Here is a 27,193-nt window from a genome sequence, read left to right on the forward strand (position 1 = left end):
CCCAAAGGCTTCTGCGGTCTCTGACCTAGGGGCATTCTGCGTGGTGGGGCTATCCAGGCATCACAGCCCTAGGCTCCCAGCTGTAAATTGTACGTTGAATGTAAATATATAATCCTAACAGCTCCCTTTGTCTAATTTGTTTAATATAAGCTGGGCAGGAAATGGCGAAGTGAAGCAGCGATGCTCCAGAGCATTTCTGGGCACTGAAAAGTAGGAAAGGGTTCATTAATTCCAGCTGGTGACCTGGGTAGAAATCAGGGTAGCCATGTAAAGTGCTAGTGTTCTGTACTCCTGAAGCTTATCTCATTCTCTTTCCCCCTTTCAGGTGAAGGAGCCAAGGGGAATCAGCCTGATCAGAGCAGAAGTGAAGATGATAAAGGTGTGTGTGGGGGGGGGGGCTCTCAAATTTGGCCAGAACCAAGGCATGGGAGGGAGTGAAAGTCCAGCCAAAAGGAGAAGCCTGTGGTCATTCCAATAGAAACACCGTCATTGACAAAGAGTGGAATGGGATGAAAGTCACGTGTTGCAAAGCAGAGTGGGGAGTGGGAGGGAGGCTTTGGGTTAGATCCCTAAAGGGGCTAAGGTACCTACAATTAGGCTTTAGGAACCTAAATCCTGTTTTGAGGTGCCACTGTCTCTGAGCATGCCTAACTCCACACAGGATGTGTGTGGGATTGATGTGGTAATGTTCTTCCTGATGACCTCTAGCCCAGTGGTTTAGGTATGCACCCTGTATGTGGGAGACCCTGGTTCATTATCTGCCTCTGCCTGCTGCCTTTAGGTGTCCTAATTAGAAGAGGGGTTCCCCACTGTGAATTGCAAGCAGGGAAAAGCAGCCTCCCTACAGCCTACATGGTGGTGCCAAATTGCATGAGAAGGGCGTGTCTTAGGATACACAGTTCTCTCCCCGTCTCCCATTGGCCGTCTTAAGCCACTCTCCATGTAGCATGCTTGTTTCTGTAGATCCCATGCTTGAATTCTCATTGTATAGGTCCCCTGGTTCCTAACTTGGCCTCTGCTGACCCCATTGTTATTTCCGTGATTTTTCTAGGCCTCTAAAAGTTAGAGGCTGCACTGCTGCATGTGCTGGGCCAAAGGGAATGTCATTGAGGTCTGGCCTGAAAGCTGAATTTTGTGGTGCCTAAGCCAGGACCGTTATCCCTTAGTCAGAACATGGGGTGCTTAGGCCTCCTTTACATCATTCAAACCCAGTGAGACAGAGGCTGGTACAAGCACTAGGGTTTCACCCAGTGCCCTTCTCAGGTAAAATGGCAGGAGGTGATTAGGAAAGGTTAAGACTTGGAACCAGAATACCTGGTTAGCTGCCCTGAAGCATAGAAGAAGGCTTTTAAAGATCCTCTGGCGCTTCTGGTAAGAAGAGGGGTTTGCTTAGTTGATTATATGAGTTGATGTACCCCCTGGAAGACATCTCACGTTGGACTGTTACTTTTGCCCCAGGAAGCCACGACAAAGAGGGAAATAGGGAGCGAGTGAAATTGATTTTGTTATTGAATATTAAAATCAACCTGCTTACAAGCAAAATTAAATGGGACACTAGCTTGGCAACAGGATAGAAAAGGTGTACGTCAGCCCTTTCACCTAAAGGTCACTAGGTTAGTGGGGTACTCTTGGCCAACATCTCCCCTCCTTTCAGCATTTGTGCAACTCACCATGTGCTAGTTAGTTGCCACTGTCCTCTCCAGAGAGGGCTACGTATCAGTGCATGAGTAATTCGTGAAAGGAACTTTTAGGCTTGACAAATGCAGCATTTCAATGTAAACATACAACCCAACACCTCCCTTTGTCCAATTTATTTCCTATGAACTGTGCAGTAAATGGCCAAGTGAAGCAGTGATGCTCTGGAGTATCACTCAAAAGTAGGAGAGGTTTTCACCCTTTTATTTGTAACAATCCGCACGTACATCCTCAAAGTAGCACCCAAACATTACTGCATAAATTCTCCCTGTGCCCTCTGTGAGAGGGTGTGATCGCCTGCTTACACTGGGGGAAACTGAGGCACGGAGCGGTGAAATGATTTGGCTGACATCACACAGGACCTAAGTCTCTACCCACCTTCCTGTCAATTGGGAATCACCCTAGTGGTGTCAAGTAAGGGTGAAAATGAATAGAGAACTGGGCACAGAATCACACAGGGACTAGAACCCAGGAGTCCAGATTCCCAGGCTTGTGCTCAGAATAGTAGCTTACCCCTCCCTGTCTCAGTCACCTTATGACTATACTGTACTTCCCAGACACAGTGTCGGACTATATGTATAATTGCTGCCCAGTTTATTGAAGGCAAAATGTAAAAATAGCCGTGACTAGAGCCCAAGTGTCTGGTTAAGCAGCCCTATTGGGCTTGTGGACAGAATAGACTCCTAGGTCCAGATTCTCAAAGGTATTTGGGTGCTGAACTCCCATTGATTTCAGTGGAAGTGAGGAAACAAAATCCCTTTTAGGGCCTGGGTGCGCTCTTGAAGGCTGTGGAGAAGGGGTGGGCCTTCGCTGTTGTGCTTGTATACACTGCCCGAGTCACAAGGGTTTCAAACAGCCGGCTTGGGCGACACAGCGAGCCCCTCGGCCCCTTGCTGAGTGCTTCAGCAAACCGTGAAATAAGGGAGGAGGGGAATGAATTGCACTGCTTTCTTTTGGAGTAGCAGGAAGGGTTACATTCTATATTTCAGCACTCCCATGACCCATCCCGCTCTGTACCAGGGACATGGCAACTAGCCATTACTCTCCTGTTCCCACATGCCCCCCTGTTGCCCCTAAATCTGGGTGGGGAACATTTTTTGGGGTCAGGAGCCGCACACACGTGAGGGGGAAAACCCCTCCCTCTATTCTACTCACACAACAGAGCCTGAGAGGGGAGAAGTGGCAGTGTCCTTCCTCATAACCTCTAGCCCAGTGGTTTGGGTACGCACCCCGAATGTGGGATGCTCTGGTTCACTGTCTGCCTCTGCCTGCCATCCTTAGGCCTCCTAATCGTATAACACTAGGAGAAGGATTCCCAGTTGTAGATCTCAAGCAGGGAGAGGCGGCCTCCCTGAAGTCTGTATGTAAGTGCCAAATTGCATGAAAAAGGTGTGAATTGGGATACACTCTTCCTTCCCCAACTCCTGTTGGCTGTTGTGAGTCATGCCTCATTCATGTAGCATGTTGGTTTTTGTGGATCCCATTCTTGAATTCTCCCCCTTTGTTGTATAAGATCCCTGGGTGCCTAACGCATCACCTTCTGATTTCATTGTTTACATGATTTTCCTTGGCCCCTAAAAGTTAGAGGCTGCACTGCTGCGTGTTGTCCCACCTCAGTTCCCTTGTGGCTCTGGCCCTTGCAGACTGAAGAAGAGGGGAGGAGAGAGGGTTTCCCTTGCTGAGAAGTTTGATACCTAGAATCAAGGTCTAAACGAAGACCTGAACTGGATGGGCTGCTACGTTCCACACCCTATTGACCTAAAAAGCCGAGCACCAGGGACTTACAGCTCACTGTCTTAGCCTCATGAGATGCTCTAATTGACACAATATTCCCCATTTTTTCCCCTTCTCTTTCCCTCCCTATTCCCTCTGTTTCTCTGCTATTTATTTGTACCCTGGACCCTTAACTCCATTCATCTGAAGAAGTGGGTTGTGCCCACAAAAGCTCATGATGCCATCTACATTTTTTGTTAGTCTCTAAGGTGCTGCAGGACTATTAGTTATTTTTAAGTGTTCCCAGATTGTAATGTTCTCTTTAGTGTCAGGCCTACCAATCTCATCCGTGTAGGGCTTACTTCACTCTTTAGTGTGAGACTGTAGGGCAAAATACACTCACTATAAACCCAAAGACAGTGGAAATATTGGTCTGAATTCTTCCTCATGCAGGTTGAAATGCCATGAAGTTTCATGAAAATGGGTTGAACAGAGGAAGCGCTCACTAGTCAAAAACAGTTGTGTATAGCGTTCAATCCAAAATGTTTCAAATGGTTCCCTTCCCAGTCACACCTGAACATTTTTTAACATTGTGATCTCCATAGAGCCATCAGTTCTACCCGAACTGGAGTGGACTAAATTCTGATTATATTCTATTTTTACTTTTTGCCTAGGAAGCCACAAGGAAGATGAAAATAGAACATTGCTGCCAGGTATTGAACAGTGACATTGATTTTGTTATTGTATATTAGTTGCTTATAAGTGGAGTTAATTGGGACAGTAGCTGGCCAAGAGGATGGAAAAGGTATACCAATCCTTTCACCTGTAGGTCACTAGGTCAACCCAGTTCAACTGATAGTGACAAAGGCCCCACAGAGGGACTTACATACCTAATCCTTAGATTTAGATGCCTAATCCCAGATCCGGGGACCACTGCAGTCTACAAAGCCCTGACCAGTTGTGGGCAGCCATGCAGGTTTCTAAGCTCACTCAGGGCTGAAGTTTTTTATTAGCAGTAAAAGTTCCCTCTGGGCCTATGTTTTTGCCCCAGACATAGGTACCTCTGCCTCTCTCTAAGCATCGAGAAGCCTGTCTGCTGTCAAAGCCCCAGTGTGACCTGAAGAGAGGTGGAGGAGCACCTTTCTAGTGTGTCAGGCCCACTCCAGTGGGGGTACGTCTAAACTACATAGCTCCGTCGACGGAGTCATGTAGATTTGTTTTTTTGGCAAAGTGAAATGAAGCTGCGATTTAAATAATCGCAGTTTCATTTAAATTTACATGGCTGCCGCACTGAGCCGACAAACAGCTGATCAGCTGTTTGCCGGCTCAGCGCGCTAGTCTGGACGTTCCCCTGCCGACATGAAAGCCTTTTATCGACATCCCCTGTAAACCTCATCCTACGGGGCATAAGGGGGATGTCGATAAAAGGCTTTCAGGTCGGCGCAGAGCATGCAGACTAGCGCGCTGAGCCGACAAACAGCTAATTAGCTGTTTGTCGGCTCAGCTCGGCAGCCATGTAAATTTAAATGAAGCCACGATTATTTAAATCACGGCTTCATTTCCCTTTGCCTATCTGTCTAATCTACACGCCTCCATCGACGGAGGCATGTAGTCTAGACACGCCCTGGGTGTGCTGTCATCATGCCTAATACCAGATAAAATGGTACCTAAGTCCCTGGCCTTCAGGAGAGAGGTTCCTGGCTGTGGATTGCTAATCAGTGATGAGCACTTGGTGAACTGCTGAATCTACTGACTAAAACATGATTTGCTGCTTTGTAACGTTTGCTAATCCTGCAGTGCCTGGGAAGCATGCTACGGAAGGAGCTAGTGTGGGTTTCTTCTTGTGAATCATCAGTGGAATTATTGACTCAGGTTATCTCCATGCATAATTATTTACTTACATATGGAAAAAACTTCATGGCTGCTCTTCAGTTTAAAGCATGTTTATTTCAGTTTAGCTTAAATTGAACAGGGACTTAGGAGGACAAGTTTAAACTAAATCAAAGTAAGTGTGTCCACACTTGGGTTGGAATCAGTTTAACCAACGTTGATTGGTTAACTAGTTTGTTTGTAGACAGAAGTACATCTTGTATTACACAGAGATTAATGGGGGCACTATGTTTATTACCAGTGATGGTATATGAGATAACTTGAACCCAGCTTTAGGCCTCAGTTTCTAGGGAAAGTTCCCTATAAAGGGAAAATATTTCTCCGAAGGCAGAGTAATTAAACAGGAATTCCATGGTGCTGTTTTTACAGTAATAAAGTGGAATAGAGCCCAGTGTAAGAGATCTCATGGCACTTTCTAAAAGAGCCAGGGCAGCCAGGATCCAGGAGTCAGAAACTGAGCAGGGCTGAGAACAAAGCAGGCCAGGAGCAATTCCAACTGCAGGCATAGGCATTAAGCAGCCTGCAGGGTTTCAGAATTCCCCTGCTGGTTCCTCACAGCCAGTCAGGCAGTGCCTCTGTAGCCCATCCATTGGGCAGTATTTGAATTTCTCCCGAGTGGCTGCACAAATGCTCATCTTACAGGGAACACTGGTCCCTGGCTCAGCAGTAAGCCCTCATTCCCGAGAAGGCGTTTCCTAGATGCCCCCCTCAAAATTTCCCTTCCTTACTCCACCGTTTTACAACTTGCCATATGCTGGTGAGTCGCTGCCGTTCACCCCAGAGGTGGCTGCGTTTCCACACAGAGATCCTTTGTGAAGCTGATGAGTTCATTAGTCCAAAATGATAAACAATTCACAGCAAATGGCCTGGAAGAAATTTTTTATTCCTTTTAAAGTGTATAGTGTTATGGACATCAGTTTATAGAATTCTCTCTCCCCTTCATAGAGGTAGAGAAGAACTCCCAGGAATCGAAAGCAGTGACCACAAACGACCCTCCTGGTAATCAAGAGAATCCAGGTATGTGGCTACCACACTGGGACCAGAATTAAGTGGGGAAAGTGAGGCGCGTGTGCTGCATAGCACTGACTAGCTGCATGTCAAGGAGGCAGAGGTGCTTGGCTGTACAGTGACCAGTGCAGGGAAATGGTGGTGAATGTTGGGAGGGGATGAGGTGTCCATTGTGCAGACAGGAAGGTAGGAGAGTGACACTGTCACAGGAGTAAGGGGAAGGACAGAGGCTTTGACTGGAGAGTAGCTTGTTGGCAGGGGAAATAAAGGGATTGTGATGTTTGCTAATTAGCTGGAAGTGAAGCTGGGGGGTGTGACCTGACGGCTGATTTCCTCCAAAAGGAGCAATAAAAACAATGCTCAGTGGAGCTCCTAGAGTACAACTTCAGAATTTCTTGATTCTCCAGCCGGCTGTGGCTCGTCTTGTCTGCTCTGGAGTAATGACTCGGTTACTTGCTGATGTGTGCCCTGGGCGTTACTAGAGTTCTACTGCCCTGCCCATCAGCCTTTTCCCCCTTCTATTTGTAACAATCAGCGCGTACACCCTCAAAGCAGCACCGAAACATTACTGCATAAATGCTCCCTGTGCCCTCTGTGAGAGGGTGTGATCTCCTAGTTACAGGGGGGGAAACTGAGGCACGGAGAGGTGATTTGATTTGGCTGACACCACACGGGCCCTAAGTCTCTATTCTCATTCCTGTCAATTGGGAATCACCCTAGTGGTGTCGAGTAAGGGTGAAAATGAATAGAGAACCGGGCACAGAATCACACAGGGACTAGAACCCAGGAGTCCAGATTCCCAGGCTTGTGCTCAGAATAGTAGCTTACCCCTCCCTGTCTCAGTCACCTTTTGACTATACTGTACTTCCCAGACACAGTGTCGGACTAGATCAGTGTTTCTCAACCTTTTTGTATAAAGTATCCCTTTTAAAAATTAAATAAATTATAAGTACTCCCAATACCTACAGTTTTCAGACACCCCTTTTTTTCCTACCATTGCAACACATTTGTTTAAACAACTAAATCGTAGCCGGGCGGGTGATGAAATTTTTGAGTGTAAAAGGTTTAAAAAAAAAAAGTGCTGTAAAGCTTAAAACAAAATTTCAGTTTTCTCCAAATTTCAGTTGTGGTGACGTACCCCCCAGACTTCTCTCGAGTATCCCTAAGCGTACTTGTACCACTGGTTGAGAAACACTGGACTAGATGTATAATTACTCCCAAGAAGATTTCGGCAAAATGTAAAAATAGCCGTGACTAGAGCCTAAGTGTCTGGTTAAATAGCCCTATTGGACCCCCAGACAGAATAGACTCGTAGGCCCAGATTCTCAAAGGGTACGTCTACACTTGCAGCCCATTTCGAAATAGGGCTGCAAATGTAGGCATTCGGAATTGCAATTCAAGCCCGGGATTTAAATATCCCACGCTTGATTTGCATCTTCCCAGCCGGGAGTCAGTTTTTGAAATTTACAAGCCCGAAGTAACTGCCCGCGTCAACACACGTCCGTGAAACAGGCATTCGAAATAAAGCTCTTGTTTGAACTACCTGTTATTCCTCCTGCAATGAGGTTTAACAGGTAGTTCGAACTAGGGCTTTATTTCGAACGCCCGTTTCACTGCTGCATGTAGACGCGGGCAGTTACTTCAGGCTTGTAAATTTCACAAAAAAAATGGCACCCGGCTGGGAAGATGCAAATCAAGCGTGGGATATTTAAATCCCAGGCTTGAACTGCAATTCTGAATGCCTACATTTGCAGCCCTATTCCGAAATAGGCTGCAGGTGTAGACATACCCAAAGCTATTTGGGTACCGAACTCCCATTGATTTCAGTGGAAGTAAGGAGAGTAAATCCCTTTCAGGGCCTGGGCCTGGGTGCGCTCTTGAAGGCTGTGGAGAAGGGGTGGGCCTTCGCTGTTGTGCTTGTATACACTGTCCGAGTCACAAGGGTTTCAAACAGCTGACTTGGGCGACACAGCGAGCCCCTCGGCCCCTTGCTGAGTGCTGCAGCAAACCCTGAAATAAGGGAGGAGGGGGAAAAAGTGCACTGCTTACTTTTGGAGTAGCAGGGAGGGTTACGTTCTATGTTTCAGCACTCCCATGACCCATCCCGCTCTGTACCAGGGACATGCCATTACTCCCCTGTTCCCATATGCTCCTTTCATAGTTTAGGAAAGAATGCTACCCCTAAATCTTGGGGGGGGGGGGACTTTTTTTGGGTCGGGAGCCACTGACCCACAGAAAAATTACACAAGTGAGGGGGAAAAAACCCTCCACTCATTTCTTCTCATACACCAGAGCCTGGGGGTGGGGGCAGACTTATAGACTTGTTCCAGCCCTGCAGTTGTGCAGCGGGCGGAGCGGTGGTGGCTGGAGCATCAGCACTGGCTCCCCAATAATGGGGGGGGTCGTGGAACCTTGAGGGCCAGATCCAGTCAAACCGGGGACCGGATTTAACCTCTGGGCCTGAGGTTCCCCACCCCTGCCTTACCTGATGACCATGAATGATGTGTGTAACAGTTGGTGCTAACTTACTTGCTTGCATTTTATTTTTCAGACTCTGAAAATACCAAGGATCCAGGTATGGAAAACCACACAGGAGTGTTTTAGACCCCTTCAGGGTCACATACGGGTGAAGTATGTTACATTGCTAGCGCTGGCCCCCAGCGAATGCTCCAAGCGTTCCTGAATGCTCAAGACTGTATTTGTGACACCTGAACAAAGCTCCTCGCATTCTAGTACTCACTCTTGTGACTTTCAGTGGTCAATGCTGTCTCATCGGGGATATCTCAAAGGAAGCCCTACGTGTTAGATCTGAGAATGGCAGATGAACACAAATATCCATGAAAAGGCTGGGATTGGTTGGCAAGGGAACAGGTATCTTCAATAAAGAGTCAGGTTTACTCCGTCCACTCCTAAGTCTCCTGTTCCCTCTCTAACCGGAGGAAGGCTTTGGGCCAGATTCGCTAAGGAGCTTAGGTGCCTGCCTGTAACTGGAATTTTGGCACCTAAATCCTGTTTAGAGGTGCCACTGCCTCTGAACAAGCCTAGCTCCACACGGAGAAGGGTGGGGGGGAGAAGTGGCAGTGTCCTTCCTCATAACCTCTAGCCCAGTGGTTTGGGTACACACCCCGAATGTGGGATGCTCTGGTTCACTGTCTGCCTCTGCCTGCCATCCTTAGGCCTCCTAATCGTATAACACTAGGAGAAGGATTCCCAGTTGTAGATCTCAAGCAGGGAGAGGCGGCCTCCCTGAAGTTTGTATGTAAGTGCCAAATTGCATGAAAAAGGTGTGAATTGGGATACACTCTTCCTTCCCCAACTCCTGTTGGCTGTTGTGAGTCATGCCTCACACATGTAGCATGTTGGTTTTTGTGGATCCCATTCTTGAATTCTTCCCCTTTGTTGTATAAGATCCCTGGGTGCCTAACGTATCACCTTCTGATTTCATTGTTTTCATGATTTTCCTTAGCCCCTAAAAGTTAGAGGCTGCACTGCTGCGTGTTGTCCCACCTCAGTTCCCTTGTGGCTCTGGCCCTTGCAGACTGAAGAAGAGGGGAGGAGAGAGGGTTTCCCATTGATGAGAAGTTTGATACCTGGAATCAAGGTCTAAACAAAGATCTGAACTGGATGGGCTGCTACGTTCCACACTCTATTGACCTAAAAAGCCAAGCACCAGGGACTTACAGCTCACTCTCTTAGCCTCATTAGATGCTCTAATTGACACAATTTTCCCCATTTTTTCCCTTCTCTTTCCCTCCCTATCCCCTCTGTTTCTCTGCTATTTATTTGTACCCTGGACCCTTAACTCCATTCATCTGAAGAAGTGGGTTGTGCCCACAAAAGCTCATGATGCCATCTACATTTTTTGTTAGTCTCTAAGGTGCTGCAGGACTATTAGTTATTTTTAAGTGTTCCCAGATTGTAATGTTCTCTTTAGTGTCAGGCCTACCAATCTCATCCATGTAGGGCTTACTTCACTCTTAAGTGTGAGACTGTAGGGCAAAATGCACTCACTATAAACCCAAAGACCCAAAGTGGAAATATTGGTCTGAATTCTTCCTCATGCAGATTGAAATGCCATGAAGTTTCATGAAAATGGGTTGAACAGAGGAAGCGCTCACTAGTCAAAAACAGTTGTGTATAGCGTTCAATCCAAAATGTTTCAAATGGTTCCCTTCCCAGTCACACCTGAACTTTTTTTAACATTGTGATCTCCATAGAGCCATCAGTTCTACCCGAACTGGAGTGGACTAAATTCTGATTATATTCGATTTTTACTTTTTGCCTAGGAAGCCACAAAGAAGATGAAAATAGAGCATTGCTGTCAGCTATTGAACAGTGACATTGATTTTGTTATTTTATATAAGTTGCTTATAAGTGGAGTTAATTGGGACACTAGCTGGCCAAGAGGATGGAAAAGGTATACCAATCCTTTCACCTGTAGGTCACTAGGTCAACCCAGTTCATCTGATAGTGACAAAGGCCCCACAGAGGGACTTACATACCTAATTCTTAGATTTAGATGCCTAATCCCAGATCCGGGAACCACTGCAGTCCACAAAGCCCTGACCAGTTGTGGGCAGCCATGCAGGTTTCTAAGCTCACTCAGGGCTGAAGTTTTTTATTAGCAGTAAAAGTTCCCTCTGGGCCTATGTTTTTGCCCCAGACATAGGTACCTCTGCCTCTCTGTAAGCATCCAAAAGCCTGTCTGCTGTCAAAGCCCCAGTGTGACCTGAAGAGAGGTGGAGGAGCACCTTTCCAGTGTGTCAGGCCCACTTCAGTGGGTGTGCTGTCATCATGCCTAATACCAGATAAAATGGTACCTAAGTCCCCTGCGTTCAGGAGAGAGGTTCTTGGCTGTGGATTGCTAATCAGTGATGAGCACTTGGTGAACTGCTGAATCTACTGACTAAAACATGGTTTCCTGCTTTGTAACATTTGCTAATCCTGCAGTGCCTGGGAAGCATGCTAAGGAAGGAGCTAGTGTGGGTTTCTGCTTGTGAATCATCTGTGGAATTATTGACTCAGGTCATCTCCATGCATAATTATTTACTTACATATGGAAAAAACTTCATGGCTGCTCTTCAGTTTAAAGCATGTTTATTTCAGTTTAGCTTAAATTGAACAGGGACTTAAGAGGACAGGTTTAAACTAAATCAAAGTAAGTGTGTCCACATGTGGGTTGGAATCAGTTTAAGCAATGTTGATTGGTTAACTAGTTTGTTTGTGGACAGAAGTACATCTTGTATTACACAGAGATTAATGGGGGTACTATGTTTATTACCAGTGATGGTATATGATATAATTTGAACCCAGCTTTAGGCCTCAGTTTCTAGGGAAAGTTCCCTATAAAGGGAAAATATTTCTCCGAAGGCAGAGTAATTAAACAGGAATTCCATGGTGCTGTTTTTACAGTAATAAAGTGGAATAGAGCCCAGTATAAGAGATCTCATGGCACTTTCTAAAAGAGCCAGGGCAGCCAGGATCCAGGAGTCAGAAACTGAGCAGGGCTGAGAACAAAGCAGGCCAGGAGCAATTCCAACTGCAGGCATAGGCATTAAGCAGCCTGCAGGGTTTCAGAATTCTCCTGCTGGTTCCTCACAGCCAGTCAGGCAGTGCCTCTGTAGCCCATCCATTGGGCAGTATTTGAATTTCTCCCGAGTGGCTGCACAAGTGCTCATCTTACAGGGAACATTGGTCCCTGGTTCAGCAGTAAGCCCTCGTTCCCGAGAAGGTGTTTCCTAGATGCCCCCCTCAAAATTTCCCTTCCTTACTCCACCGTTTTACAACTTGCCATATGCTGGTGAGTCGCTGCCGTTCACCCCAGAGGTGGCTGCGTTTCCACACAGAGATCCTTTGTGAAGCTCTTTGGGGGCTCTCGGGCAGGAAAGTTGTAAAATAGGAACATTTTAACAGCTGCTTTTAGCCATATAATTTCATCTGAACTGCACAGAGAACATCCAAGTCAATCATTGATTGTTGGGGGCAGTTGTTGGAGACGGATAAGCACCTGGGAGAAGCTGATGGGTTCATTAGTCCCAAATGATAAACAATCTACAGCAAATGGCCTGGAAGAATTTTTTTATTCCTTTTAAAGTGTATAGTGTTATGGACATCAGTTTATAGAATTCTCTCTCCCCTTCATAGAGGAAGAGAAGAACTCACAGGAATTGAAAGCAGTGACCACAAACGACCCTCCTGGTAATCAAGAGAATCCAGGTATGTGGCTACCACACTGGGACCAGAATTAAGTGGGGAAAGTGAGGCGCGTGTGCTGCATAGCACTGACTAGCTGCATGTCAAGGAGGCAGAGGTGCTTGGCTGTACAGTGACCAGTGCAGGGAAATGGTGGTGAATGTTGGGAGGGGATGAGGTGTCCATTGTGCAGACAGGAAGGTAGGAGAGTGACACTGTCACAGGAGTAAGGGGAAGGACAGAGGCTCTGACTGGAGAGTAGCTTGTTGGCAGGGGAAATAAAGGGATTGTGATGTTTGCTAATTAGCTGGAAGTGAAGCTATGGGGTGTGACCTGAAGGCTGATTTTCTCCAAAAGGAGAAATAAAAACAATGCTCAGTGGAGCTCCTAGAGTACAACCTGTAAAAAGTGTAAAAAGTTTAAAAAAAAAAAAAAAAGTGCTGTAAAGCTTAAAACAAAAATTCAGTTTTCTCCAAATTTCAGTTGTGGTGACGTACCCCCCAGACTTCTCTCGAGTATCCCTAAGCGTACTTGTACCACTGGTCGAGAAACACTGGACTAGATGTATAATTACTCCCAAGAAGATTTCGGCAAAATGTAAAAATAGCCGTGACTAGAGCCTAAGTGTCTGGTTAAGCAGCCCTATTGGACCCCCAGACAGAATAGACTCGTAGGCCCAGATTCTGAAAGGGTACGTCTACACTTGCAGCCTATTTCGAACTAGGGCTGCAAATGTAGGCATTCGGAATTGCAATTCAAGCCTGGGATTTAAATATCCCGCGCTTGATTTGCATCTTCCCAGCCGGGCGCCGTTTTTTGAAATTTACAAGCCCGAAGTAACTGCCCGTGTCTACACGCGGCAGTGAAACGGGCGTTCGAAATAAAGCCCTATTTCGAACTACCTGTTAAACCTCATTGCAGGAGGAATAACAGGAAGTTCGAACTAGGGCTTTATTTCGAACGCTCGTTTCACTGCAGTGTGTAGACGCGGGCAGTTACTTCGGGCTCGTAAATTTCAAAAAACGGCGCCCGGCTGGGAAGATGCAAATCAAGCGCGGGATATTTAAATCCCGGGCTTGAACTGCAATTCTGAATGCCTACATTTGCAGCCCTATTCCGAAATAGGCTGCAGGTGTAGACATACCCAAAGCTATTTGGGTACCAAACTCCCATTGATTTCAGTGGAAGTGAGGAGACTAAATCCCTTTCAGGGCCTGGGCCTGGGTGCGCTCTTGAAGGCTGTGGAGAAGGGGTGGGCCTTCGCTGTTGTGCTTGTATACACTGCCCGAGTCACAAGGGTTTCAAACAGCTGGCTTGGGCGACACAGCGAGCCCCTCGTCCCCTTGCTGAGTGCTGCAGCAAACCGTGAAATAAGGGAGGAGGGGAAAAAGTGCACTGCTTTCTTTTGGAGTAGCAGGGAGGGTTACGTTCTATGTTTCTACATTCTATGTTTCAGCACTCCCATGACCCATCCTGCTCTGTACCAGGGACATGCCATTACTCCCTTGTTCCCACATGCTCCTTTCATAGGTTAGGAAAGACTGCTACCCCTAAATCTGGGTGGAGAACCTTTTTTGGGTCGGGGGCCACTGACCCACAGAAAAATTACACAAGTGAGGGGGAAAAACCCCTCCCCTCACTTCTTCTCATACACCAGAGCCTGGGGGCAGGGGCAGACTAGTAGACTTGTTCCAGCCCTGCAGTTGTGCAGCGGGCGGAGCGGTGGTGGCTGGAGCATCATCACTGGCTCCCCAATAATGATAGAAATGTAGCCGTCTTAGTCTGGGGTAGTTGAAGCAAAATGCAGGACAATGTAGCACTTTAAAGACTAACAAGATGGTTTATTAGATGATGAGCTTTCGTGGGCCAGACCCACTTCCTCAGATCAAATAGTGGAAGAAAGTAGTCACAACCATATATACCAAAGGATACAATTTAAAAAAATGAACAAATATGAAAAGGACAAATCACATTGCAGAACAGGACGGGGATGCGGGGGGGGTGGGGGTGGGGGAGGAAGGAAGGTAAGTGTCTGTGAATTGATGATATTAGAGGTAGGGAGAGTGGGATGTTTGTGAGTTAATGGTATTAGAGGTGATAATTGGGGAAACTATCTTGGTAATGGGTGAGATAGTTCAAATGTTTGTTAAGTCCTTGTTGGAAAGTGTCGAATTTTAACATGAATGACAGTTCAAAGGATTCCCTTTCAAGTGCAGATGTAAAAGGTCTTTGTAGCAGAATGCAGGTGGCTAAGTCATTGAGAGAGTGTCCTTTCTGGTTAAAATGGCAAGAAACTGTTTTCTCTTTGTGATCTTGTCTGATATCTGTTTTGTGGGCATTAATCCTTTGGCGAAGTGTGTGAGATGTTTGTCCAATGTACATAGCAGACGGACACTTTCGGCACATGATAGCATAGATTATATTTCTGGATGCGCAGGAATATGTGTTCTTGATCTTATAACTCACTTGGTTAGGTCCAATAATATAACTCACTTGGTTAGGTCCTCTGAACTGTCATTCATGTTAAAATTCGACACTTTCCAACAAGGACTTAACAAACATTTGAACTATCTCACCCATTACCAAGACAGTTTCCCCAATTATCACCTCTAATACCATTAACTCACAAACATCCCACTCTCCCTACCTCTAATATCATCAATTCACAGACACTTACCTTCCTTCCTCCCCCCCCCCCCCCCCCCCCGCATGCCCCTTCTGTTCTGCAATGTGATTTGTCCTTTTCATATTTGTTCATTTTTTTTAATTGTATCCTTTGGTATATATGGTTGTGACTACTTTCTTCCACTATTTGATCTGAGGAAGTGGGTCTGGCCCACGAAAGCTCATCATCTAATAAACCATCTTGTTAGTCTTTAAAGTGCTACATTGTCCCCAATAATGGGGAGGGACCCTGAACCTTGGGGGCCAGGTCCAGTCAAACCGGGGACCGGATTTAACCCCTGGGCCTGAGGTTCCCCACCCCTGCCTTACCTGATGACCATGAATGATGTGTGTAACAGTTGGTGCTAACTTACTCGCTTGCATTTTATTTTTCAGACTCTGAAAATACCAAGGATCCAGGTATGGAAAACCACACAGGAGTGTTTTAGACCCCTACAGGGTCACATTCGGGTGAAGTATGTTACATTGCTAGAGCTGGCCCCCAGCGAATGCTCCAAGTGTTCCTGAATGCTCAAGACTGTATTTGTGACACCTGCACAAAGCTCCTCGCATTCTAGTACTCACTCTTGTGACTTTCAGTGGTCAATGCTGTCTCATCGGGGATATCTCAAAGGAGGCCCTACGTGTTAGATCTGAGAATGGCAGATGAACACAAATATCCGTGAAAAGGCTGGGATTGGTTGGCAGGATGTGTGGTAGCACATCAGTGGCTGTAGATCAAGTGGTTAATATATCTAATTATCCTGGGCTTTTCAGGTTCCAATTCCAGAGTAATTCATGAATCAGGTGTGGCATTCACTAAAAGTGGCATCTTTCCATGAATAGGTTGCGTTTCTCTGTTAGGCTGGCTCAGTTTGGTTACAGTGTTGCTCTTGCTCTAAAGATTGCTGATTGAAAACCTGCTTTGGGAAAAGGGTGTAGAGTGATGTGATATTAGGACATGAGAGCTTTATGCCATAATGTTTTAGTGAATACAAACAACAACGGATTTTAAAACAGTCTGGAAAACCCCACTTTCTAACGACCAGGTTTTAACAGTAGTGCCACAATCCTACTAGTTCTTCCCCCTGAATTTGCAATGTAAATTAACATGTGGAATTAAAAAAAAGTCAGGCCCCTATCATACCATATAAAGCTGAGAGAAAAGGGCACAAATGTATGTTATGCACTCTGGAAAGTAATCCTCTTTTAAAAGTTACAAACCCCCACATAATAACAATAGTGGACTTTCGTTGCAGTTTTTTTCTCTCACTTCTGACAGCTTGTGAATTCAGTGCAATTACTGAAGATTCTCTTGTTTCCAGATGAATCAAAAGGAGAAGGGTAGGCTGCTTATCAATGAAGGAACAGTCATTCTTTCTCCACACCAATCATCTGGGTTTCAGCAAGAGTGGAGCTATGGGAATGAGAGGAGCTCTGAGGGTGGTTGTTTTTTTTAAAAGAGCAATCTGTCATAGAGGTTGGGTGCTTCCTAGCGCAGCATTCCAAAGGGTTAATAAAAACACTGTGAAACTCTGTGGCCCCTTCGCTTAGGCTCAGATGAGGCAGGCAGCGTATATGGGAATCTGTGCACACGACTGGGAAACAGGAGACCTGGGTTCTATTCCTGACTGCTGCTCACTCACTGTGTAAGCTTCTTAGACAGGTTGCACTTTTGTGTTGTGCCTCATGCTTCCAGTCTGCAAATAATAAAATGATTTTTATGAAATGCTTGGAGACCCTCCAGTGAAAAAGGAAATAGAAAAATAAAGAATTATTATGATATATCCTGGTTCCAAGTCCACTGCTGCACTATCCCTTTTCTTCGGGTACATTATGGTGCAGCTGGAGGTGTAATTCCCGGCTCAGATAGACATGCCGGCACTTGTATGATCAGTTTAACTAGCTAAAAGTAGAGTGCACCTGCAGTAGCCTGGGCAGTGGCATGAGCTTCCTGACTGCAATGCTCTCTGAGAGCCTGCTTAACCCATCTCTCTGCCTACACGGTCACAGCTGCACCGCTGTTTTAGTATACTAGGTTAGTCGGTGCTCTGGAACCTGATCAAATCGACCAGAGCTGGAAAAATAGCCTCCCAACTCCACCGGAGGCTTCACCTTACAAGTTTTATCTCCTCTTCCCCGCACTGAGTGATAGCTTGAGAACCTGGCTGGCAAGAGGGGTGCTAGTGAGGTTGGTGAAAGTTGTCTGGCAAACTTAAAAAAGCATATTTATTTTCTTTGAATTTTGCAAAGCATGAATCATAACCCCAATCTAATTCAGGTACCATATGGAATCACCTAAATATAAGGTATGCTAGTTTTCCAGTACCATCTCCTCTCTACAGTGCTGCCATCATACAGCCGCTGCCCGAGTTACGACCACCTCCACTTACGACCATCCACACTTATGACCAAAGCGGTCGTAAATGCGGATCCGAGTTATGAACAGCGATCCGCGCTTACGAACAGCACGGTTGCCATGTAACTCTATGGGATCCGAGTTACGAACACTTCAAGTTACAGACCAAGTGTTGGTCCGTAACTTGTTTGTAACTCGGGGAGCGGCTTGTACATACACTTTGACACCCTCTGGGCCTGATATTTATTTTTCTTTTCAGATGTGCTGAGCATCTCAGCTCCCATTAAATGTTGCTGGAGTTGTTGGTAATCAGCACTTTTGAAAATCCAGCTCTCTTTGGGAACCTAAAAATTGAGGCATCTAAATTCAGGGACCGCTTTTTAAAATGTAAGCCAGAGTGATTTGCCAAAAGCTTTGGAGGGGTAGCCAAGTTAGCCTGTAACTGGAAAAACTTAAACAACGAATAGTCTAGCAGAAATGGGTTGTACCCTCGGAAGCTCATGATGCCATCTCCATGTTTTGTTAGTCTTTAAGGTGCTGCTAGACTGTGATTTGCCAAAGTTACACATGAAATCTGTGACAGAGTCTGAAACAGAATCCAGATTTCTTGACACCCTCAACCACAAAACTCTTTCCTCTTTTGGTATTGGATCCCAGTTCCTTAACATACATTGAATGGTACATCTGACTGTACAAACTAAGTAACAAGAAAATATAACAAGCACCTAAAACGTATGAAACTCTTTAAAAGCAATAGGCCAGATCTCAGTTCTGTTGAACTCATCTGTAAGCATCTGGCCCAGCTGCTGACATCCTGCCCTTAATAGTAGGATCTGCACCTGGAGGCATGGTGGAGACCAATTGTATGTTCCAGGAACTATGCTGCCAGTGCAGTGCACAGTGGTTGAGGTTTTGGTCGTGCATTATCTTGCATGTTTTTATGTTCCTTTAGGGGCTGTTCCAACTCTTGGTAAAGCCATTGAAGAGATTCCTGCTGCCACCAGTGGTAGTTGGATGGGTCCTCAAAGAGGGGCAGTTGGAATCTCCTGGCTCTGTGACTCTTGTTAAACTAGTCACATGCTTTTTGTTATGTGGAGCTGGTTTTCAAGAGCCTCCTTCAAAGTCTCAGCTCCTTTTCCTTGGGGAACAGTAGCCCCCTTCACCTTTCCTGAATGCCGGCCTCTTCAGTCAGTGTCTTACCACTGGGCATCACCTCTGATGGACGTGGGTTTTGTACAGTCAGGCTCAGTGAATGTACAGCACTAATGAGTCTGGGCTGATGAATTTTCTGTCCTGCCTTTCCACTCAATGCAAGTGAGCTATGTAGCAGTGCACCGAGAGAGAGACATCTCACGCAACACAAAATTGCTCATTAAGGGTGCTACTAAACTGGGTTGCCATGGGATGCTATCCCATCTGCTACATTTTTTTATCCCTTTTTACCTAGGAGATCCTGAGAAAAGAACTTACCTGGAATTTGGGCAAGGTGACTAGGCCGCAGGTATGCAGTGACAAAACCAAACGCTTTGCTAAATACGAGAGGAAAGCGAATGGATACCTCCTGGGTGCGTGACTGGGGAAGTTCACAGGAGCACGCTGCTGCTTTGCCATTCTTTCTGTTACATCAGCTAGTGAGGAACTTCAGTCATGAGCCAGAAATGCTACAGTTACTGTGGGAGTACAATAGAGGCACTCGTATGTGGTTTAACAAGGATCTCTGGCACTTGCTCACTCTTTGGCTTCCTGTTTAAGTTGGTAAAACTACAAATCGGGGTGGGACATGTGGGAGTGGGAATGTGTTTGCACAAAATCGCTTCTCAGAGTAGAGTTTGGAGGGGTGTGTGTGGGGGGGGGGGGTAAAGACTGAGAGTCAGGCAAGTTTAAGACCCCCTGGAGAGCCTGGATTTTAAAGAGATCGTGTTAGACAAAAATCATAGGCCATGTTAATCTTGGGGTGTAACTGTTGACATCACTGGGTTTGCATTAGAAATTAATTTGACACTAAAACAAAACCAAAGAAATTGTCCTCACAGTGCTACTAAGAACATTTTGGAGTTTAAGGTTTTAGTAATCAATGTTCTCTTCTCCATTTATGCTGGTGGTTTGTGTTGGGCACTTTGCACCTTTTGGACAAGAAGGTCTTGTCTCTCTGAGCAAGCCTTGGTGCTTTAGCTGTAGTAGCATAGTGAGTGAGTGTGTATGTGTGTGTGTGTGTGTTGTGTTTGGGGAGGAGAAAGGGGATAAAACAAAACAAATCCTTCATGAGGATTCAGGTGTACCAGTGTAAAAAAGCTTGTACTGGTATAGTTTATTGTGGTTCACAAAGCAAAATAAATAATGCTGATATAAGACACCTTATCTGTGCGTAACTACATCTACACACACATGCTTATGGTACCTGAATTAGATATGGGTTTTGAATCATGCTTTGCAAAATTCCAGGAAAATAGCAGTGCAGCTGTGGTCGTGTCGGCGGAGAGACGGGTTGGCTGCCCCAAGTACGTAGGCAGGCTCTCAGACAATTGCTCATGTGGCTAGTCAGTGCTACTGCCCATGCCGCCGCAAGTGCTCTCTATTTTTATCTAGCTAAATCAATCAGAGCAAGTGCCGGCGTGTCTGTCTGAGCTGGAAGAGTATACCTCTGGCTGCACTGTAATGTCCCCAAAGGAAATGGATTGTACAGCAGGGCTATACAAGCCTGGAGTTCTGTGGTATGATTTTATATGGGTTTCTACCTTCACATGACACTGATAGTACATGAATGATTCCTAGACTTCCCGGGAATCTGGGTAGGCAGGCTGTCAGAAATACACAGTTTTCTCTTCCATTTAGTGCCATCCTGGCAGTAGATGCTGGAGAAAGAGGAAGCAGTCCAAAGTAGGGATGTTAAATATCAATTAATTGAACAGTTGAGTAACCTCATGAATTCTTATTGATTAGTTGACTATTCTATTCTCCCCGGGGGTGGGGCTGGGGCCTGGCAGCCAGTGCACTCCGGCCCCACTCCCAAGGTGCCATGCCACACTGCTGCCTCTGTATCAGAGGCAGAAGTGGGAGGTGCCAGGGAGGAGCTGGTCTGTAAGGGGGGGGAGGGCAGTTTAAAACCCAGCTCCCCTCGTGGACTAGCTGCCTGTAGCCCTGAGCTGCTGCCTCTGATAAAGTTGCAGCAGCACGGAGTGGCAGTAGGTCCTGTCTGGGTGGGGTCTGAACTCCCAGACCCAGTGCAAGCCGGAATTCAGCAGGATTGCCTGCCCGCCTGGCTCCTAATACACTTTAATTGTAGAGCCATAGTGCGGGTAGGTCCTGGACCTGTTGCAAGCCAGACCTGAGCTGGGCTCTTGGCAGCCTGCTAAAAAATATACTGGCAAGGGGGTGGGAGGGAAATGCTGTCCTCTATAGCAGTGGTTCCCAACTTGTGGTCCACACACACCTGGTGGTCTGCAATGGTACAGCAGGGGGTCCGTGGAAAGTTTAAAAGTAAGGATTGGGCCCACCTTTTCTTTTTCTTTTCTCCCCCAGAGAGGCGGGTCCATGAAATGTTACTAACATGACAAGGGGGTCCGTATGCTTGAAAAAGTTGGGAACCACTGATCTATAGCATTAACTGATAAGCTTTTGCTTAGTGATTAATTGGTTAATCGACTACACTCTTACATCCATAGTCCAAAGGGAGGCTTAGGATGATAGCTCATGGGGGGGGCTAGGGAGAGATGAGAGTGAAGGTTTAGGCAGGACCGAATGCAGGCTATGGAATTTGGACTGTATTTGAGTGTAGACCAGAGGGGGATAGGATGAGAAACCTAAATTTGATGCTGATGAAGAGAGGCAGCAGTGTGAAAATCTGAGGCAGACACGTGACGTGCTCCAAGTGGCCGAAGGAGGAAGCTGATCTAAGCAGTGGCATTTTGGGTCAGCTAAAAGGGAACCCAGAGTCTGTCACTGAGCCTGATGAGTCAAGCTGAAGACTTAAGTTTTTGTGATGATGTTGGCTGTTGCCAGATCATGGGCTATTACGATATTCCGTTCTAATCAGGGTGTCTTATTTGGCCATTGGGGTTTGCCATGATGTTTGAGCTGCATTTGGGAGCTTGGGAGTTAATTGTATTATTTGTATAGGCACTATTGTTACCTCTCACTACAGAAGAACAAATCAATAGCAGCAGCATTTGACTCCGTGCTGTTCGCAGGGTGTGAGACCTATGTCAGAACTCCTTATGGGAATGTAAGAACTGACCCCGTCTGTCGCAGCGGTAGGCAGGAGAAGTGCTTTAGGGATCCCCAACCTACCTTTTGAGTCTTGAGCAAATATCCTGACACCAGAAACACCCAGTCTGAGGTTCCCAAGTTGGTGTTTTTATGCTGCTCTGTCATCTTTGTGCTGGGTTCAGACTGGCCTCACCAGGACATGACAAGAGCAAACAAAGCAGCTTTGGATCTGGGATTAAAAACTTTTGCAAAGAAAATAATTTAAAATGTTCTTTTCTGAAATGTTGTCCTGACTGTCTCATCTGGGTTTTTTTTGGGGGGGGGGAGCGATTCCATTCTCTAACAGTTGCAGTCCCCACCAACGCCAAACCACACGCCCACACAGTTGGATACCGTCTCAGACACAGGCTGCTTTGGAAATGTAACAAACACGGCCGGAGTAACTTCCCCTTATTCAACGTAGTGTAACTGATCTCAACAAAAAGTAGCCAGAGTAACTATTGAGTTGTGCCGGCTGCTTCAGGTCTCCTGTGCTTCTAGACTCGCAGCTGGGGTCTGAGGTGGATGTAAATGGTACTGAGTTGAGGTTTAGTGTAGGAGGAATAGTGCCATGGGAGAAGAGGCACAGTCTGTACATACCAATGCCTTGGTGTATACTGTCACTCCAGGTTGCTACAGTCTGGTGCACTAAGAAGGAAGTGTTGACGTAAGTGGCAGTTAAGTATGCCTTCTGAAAATCAGCCCGGTTTTAGTCAGGTGCCTATCATGTGTGGTAAATACTGTAGGTATTCTGTCTTGACACCTTTTATTATCATTTCCTTCTCAGAGTTTCCTTGTCTGTAAAATTAGGATAATACTTGCCGACCTTAGGAAAGCTCTGAGATTCTCAAATGAAGGATACTCCAGAAATGCATAGTGCTACCATAGGAAAAAAAATCTCTGCAACATTAAACCTATGAGTGACATTGAGTATCAGTTGACGTTGGTAACATAAGCCAAAGATGACATCGTAAAATGCCAGAGTATCTTAGTTACTCGTATTTACCACTTGCTAGTGTTTAAAACTGCAGAGTTCTTGGGTAACTAGTAGGACATCGCAAATGAAAATAAAAATATAATTAATTTGTCTTTTATTACAGATCTTAAACTGCCAATGCAGACAGACCAGCAACACAATGGACCAAACTGATCTGCAGAGTAACAAAAGACATTGAGAGAAGAAATGAAATGAACATCTTGCAGGCATCACCCAGAAGCTCTGGAGTTTTCCCTAATAGAGATGTTATTTATTAGTTCTCAAGCTTCCATGAGTGCCCACTTTTATCTTTCCAGGGTTGATGCCCTCTTTCTTTAATGCCACCTATTTTGAGAGAGGACAGTCAAGGAGCCTGATATATTTATTCTAATATTTTCAGATGTTTACTAACAAAAGTGAATGTAGGCAGATCAAAAATGAATTGATACGAGATACAACTTCAACCATAATATTATTTACATTTAGAAAAGTATTCAGAAAGAAATGCTCGTTTTCCCCTCCTCCCTATCTGAAAGAAGAGGCTCAACAACACTGTCCATGCATAGATGAAAAAGTCAGACCTCAAAGGAGGTGGAATCAAATCTGCCACTTACTCTAGCTCAGTGGTTCTTAACCTGTGGGGTTGGCCCGCGAAAGGGTTGTGACCCAATTTTAATGGGATCACCAGGGATGGTGTTAGACTCGCAGATCGTTTCACAACAGATGAAAGTTTGGGCAAGTAATAGAACACATTGCCTCCCAGGCTGGAACTGCATGTGCAAAGGAACAACTTAGTTTTGCCTGGAAAGTTCTCTCAGAAAGGTACCTGAATTTTCAATCCTCCAGGCTCAACATCTGAGGCTATGTGTAGAGTGCAGGCTTTTTTAAAAAAAAATCTTCTAAAAAAACTTTTTCTGAAAGAGAGCGTCCACAGTTTTCAAAGCACATCGGAAAAAACAATCTGCTTTTTTGAAAGATAAGAGTCCACTCTGAATGGATGCTCTCTCACATTTCAGCTGTGATTACTATGGATGGAGTGGCCATCAGGGCATCTGTGGGTTTTCCTCTTTCCTCTTCTTTTGAAAGAACTCATAAGAACATAAGAATGGCTGTACTGGATCAGACCAAAGGTCCATCTAGCCCAGTATCGTGTCTGCCGACAGTAGCCAACACCAGGACGATAGTGTAGGGAAGAAGGGTTTAGATTTATCAGGAACTGGGGACACTTTTGGGAGAGGGGGAGCCGATACAGGAAGAATGGGCTCCACCTAAACCAGGGTGGAGCCAGACTGCTGGCACTAAACATTAAAAAGGCCGTAGAGCAGTTTTTAAACTAAGAGATGGGGGAAAGCTGATTGTTACGGAGATGCACGTAAATCGGGAGGGAGACTTCTCTTAGAGGAGAATCTGCTGATAGAGATTCTCTAAGCTGTAGTCAGAAGGAGAGGAGGGGAGAGGACAAACCATGGGCCAGAGCAGACAAACAACCGCATATAAAGTAATCCAATGCAACAGGGAAGGGTGGAGAAATAAACAGTGGCAATTTTTAAAGTGCTTCTACATAAATGCTAGGAGTCTGACTAATAAGATGGGTGAACTAGAGTACCTCGGATTAAAGGAGGAGATTGACATAATAGGCATCACTGAAACCTGGTGGAACGAGGAAAATCTGTGGGACACAATCATACCAGGATATAAAATATATAGAAAGGATAGAGCAGGCCGGGTGGGTGGCCGAGTGGCACTGTATGTGAAAGATAATGTGTAATCAAATGAAATAAAATTATTAAATGAATCAACATGTTCCATAGAATCGCTATGGATAGTAATTACATGCTTCAATAATAAGAAATTAGCAGTAGAGATATATTACCGACCACCTGACCAGGACAGCGATACTGACATTGAAATGCTGAGGGAGATTAGAGAGGCTACCAAAATAACTCTATAATAATGGGGGATTTTAATTATCCCCATATTGACTGGATACATGTCACCTCAGGAAGAGAAGCAGAGATAAAATTTCTCAATGGCTTAAATGACTGCTTCTTGGAGTAGCTGGTGCAGGAACCCACAAGGGGAGAGGCAATTCTCGATTTAGTCCCGAGTGGAGTGCAGGATCAGGTTGGGAATAGTGACCATAATATAATAACATTTAACATTCCTGTGATGGGAAGAACACCTCAGCAGTCCAGCACCCTGGCATTTAATTTCAAAATGGGGAATTACACATAAATGAGGAGGTTAGTTAAACAGAAATTAAAAGGCACAGTGACTAGAGCCAAATCTCTGCAAGCTGCATGGAAACTTTAAAGACACCATAATAGAAGCCCAACTTAAATGTATACCCCAAATTAAAAAACTTAGCAAGAGACCTAAAAAAAAGTCACCGTGGCTTAACCACCATGTAAAAGAAGCAGTGAGGGACAAACAGGTATCTTTTAAGAAGTGGAAGTCCAATCCTAGTGAGATAAATAGAAAGGAACATAAACACTGTCAAAGTGTAAAAATGTAATAAGAAAAGCAAAAAAAGATTTTGAGTAACAGCTAGCCAAAAACTCAAAAAGAAATAAAAAGTTTAAGTACATTAGAAGCAGGAAGCCTGCTAAAAAACCTGTGGGTCCCCTAGATCAGTGGTCCCCAACCTTTCGAGGTTGTTGGGTGCCAGGGGGCGTGGCCGTTCGCCTGCCGGGCGCCAGGGGGCATGGCCGTTCACCCGCCGGGCGCCAGGGGTGGGGACACTTGCGCCCCGGGGGCGGTCCCCCCCATAGCCGCATGCCCAGGGCCGGCGCTCTCTCTGCCAAACGCTGCGCGTCCGGGGCTGGCGCTTCCCCCGCCCAGCGCCATGCGCCCGGTGCCAGGTCAGCCCCAAGCACCCGGTGGGCGCATGGAAATGCCCCCGCGGGCGCCATGGCGCCCGCTGGCACCGTGTTGGGGACCACGGCCCTAGATGATCAAGATATAAAAGGAGCAATCAAGGATGATAAAGCCATTGTGGATAAACTAAATGATTTCTTTGCTTCAGTCTTCACGGCTGAGGACGTTGGGGAGATTCCTAAATCTGCACCATCCTTTGTGGGTGATGAATCTGAGGAACTGTCCTGGATTGAAGTGTCATTAGAGGAGGTTTTGGAACAAATAGAAAAACTTAATGTTAACAAATCTCTGGGACCGGATGGCATTCATCCAAGGGTTCTAAAAGAACTCAAATGGGAAATTGCTGAACTGTTATCTGTGGCTTGTAACCTATCCTTTAAATCGGCTTCCGTACCTAATGACTGGAAGGTAGCCAATGTGTCACCAATATTTATAAAGGGTGATCCTGGCAATTACAGACCGGTAAGTCTAACTTCAGTACCGGGCAAATTAGTCAAAATAATAGTAAAGAATAAAATTGTGAGGCATGTAGAAGAACATAATTTGTTGGACAAAAGTCAACATGGTTTCTGTAAAGGGAAATCATGTCTTACTAATCTATTAGAGTTCTTTGAAGTGGTTAGCAAACATGCAGACAAGGGGGATCCAATAGATATAGTATACTTAGATTTTCAGAAAGCCTTTGACAAGGTCCCTCACCAAAGGCTCTTGTGTAAATTACATGGCCATGGGATAAGAGGGAAGGTCCTTTCTTGGATTGAGAACTGGTTAAAAGACAGAAAACAAAGGGTAGGAATAAATGGTAAATTTTCAGAATAGAGAGGGGTAACTAGTGGTGTACCCCAAGGGTTAGTTCTGGGACCAATCCTTTTCAACTTATTCTTAAATGATCTGGAGAAAGGGGTAAGCAGTGAGGTGGTAAAGTTTGCAGATGATACCAAACTGTTTAGGATAGTCAAGACAGAAGCAGACTGTGAGGGACTCCAAAAAGATCTCACCAAACTGAGTTATTGGGCAACAAAATGGCAAATGAAATTTAATGTAGATAAGAGTAAAGTAATGCACATCGGGAAAAATAACGCCAACTATAGGTACAGTATGATAGGGGCTAATTTGGCTACGACAAATCAGGAAAGAGATCTTGGAGTTAGCGTGGACAGTTCTCTGAAAACTTCCACACAGTGTGCAGCAGCGGTCAAAAAGGCAAATAGGATGCTAGGAATTATTAAGAAAGGGATAGAAAATAAGACACAGAATATCTTACTGCCCCTGTATAAAACTATGGTACTCCCACATCTTGAATACTTTGTACAGATGTGGTCTCCTCACCTCAGAAAAGATATTTTGGCCTTGGAAAGGGTTCAGAAAAGGGCAACTAAAATGATTAGGGGTTTGGAACGGGTCCCATATAAGGAGAGGTTAAAGCGACTGGGACTTTTCAGTTTAGAAAAGAGGAGACTGAGGGGGGATATGATAGAGGTATATAAAATCATGAGTGGTGTGGAGAGGGTGGATAAAGAAAAGTTATTCATTAGTTCCCATAATAGAAGAACTAGAGGACAACAAATGAAATT

General features: G+C 45.5%; 1 protein-coding gene across 4 annotated transcripts in view; it reads left to right on the top strand.

The window, feature by feature from the left end:
- The window catches only part of CD58 (CD58 molecule), a 68,036-nt gene extending 42,718 nt beyond the window's left edge, over nt 1-25,318 (top strand). Inside the window, exons 6-14 of one of the 4 annotated variants that reach the window (XR_012897187.1) lie at nt 326-379; nt 4,083-4,121; nt 6,244-6,315; nt 8,858-8,881; nt 12,451-12,522; nt 15,559-15,582; nt 16,445-16,506; nt 18,969-19,022; nt 22,867-25,318. Coding sequence is in view for 3 of the 4 variants with exons in the window: in XM_075905592.1 (XP_075761707.1) it covers nt 326-379; nt 4,083-4,121; nt 6,244-6,315; nt 8,858-8,881; nt 12,451-12,522; nt 15,559-15,582; nt 22,867-22,916 (335 nt within the window). In the remaining variant the exon portion in view is untranslated. The other 3 variants (XM_075905602.1, XM_075905610.1, XM_075905592.1) reach the window with 3 other exon arrangements.
- Nucleotides 25,319-27,193: the final 1,875 nt, after the last annotated feature.

Source organism: Pelodiscus sinensis, chromosome 1, assembly GCF_049634645.1.
Source record: "Pelodiscus sinensis isolate JC-2024 chromosome 1, ASM4963464v1, whole genome shotgun sequence".
Lineage (NCBI taxonomy): Eukaryota > Metazoa > Chordata > Testudines > Trionychidae > Pelodiscus > Pelodiscus sinensis.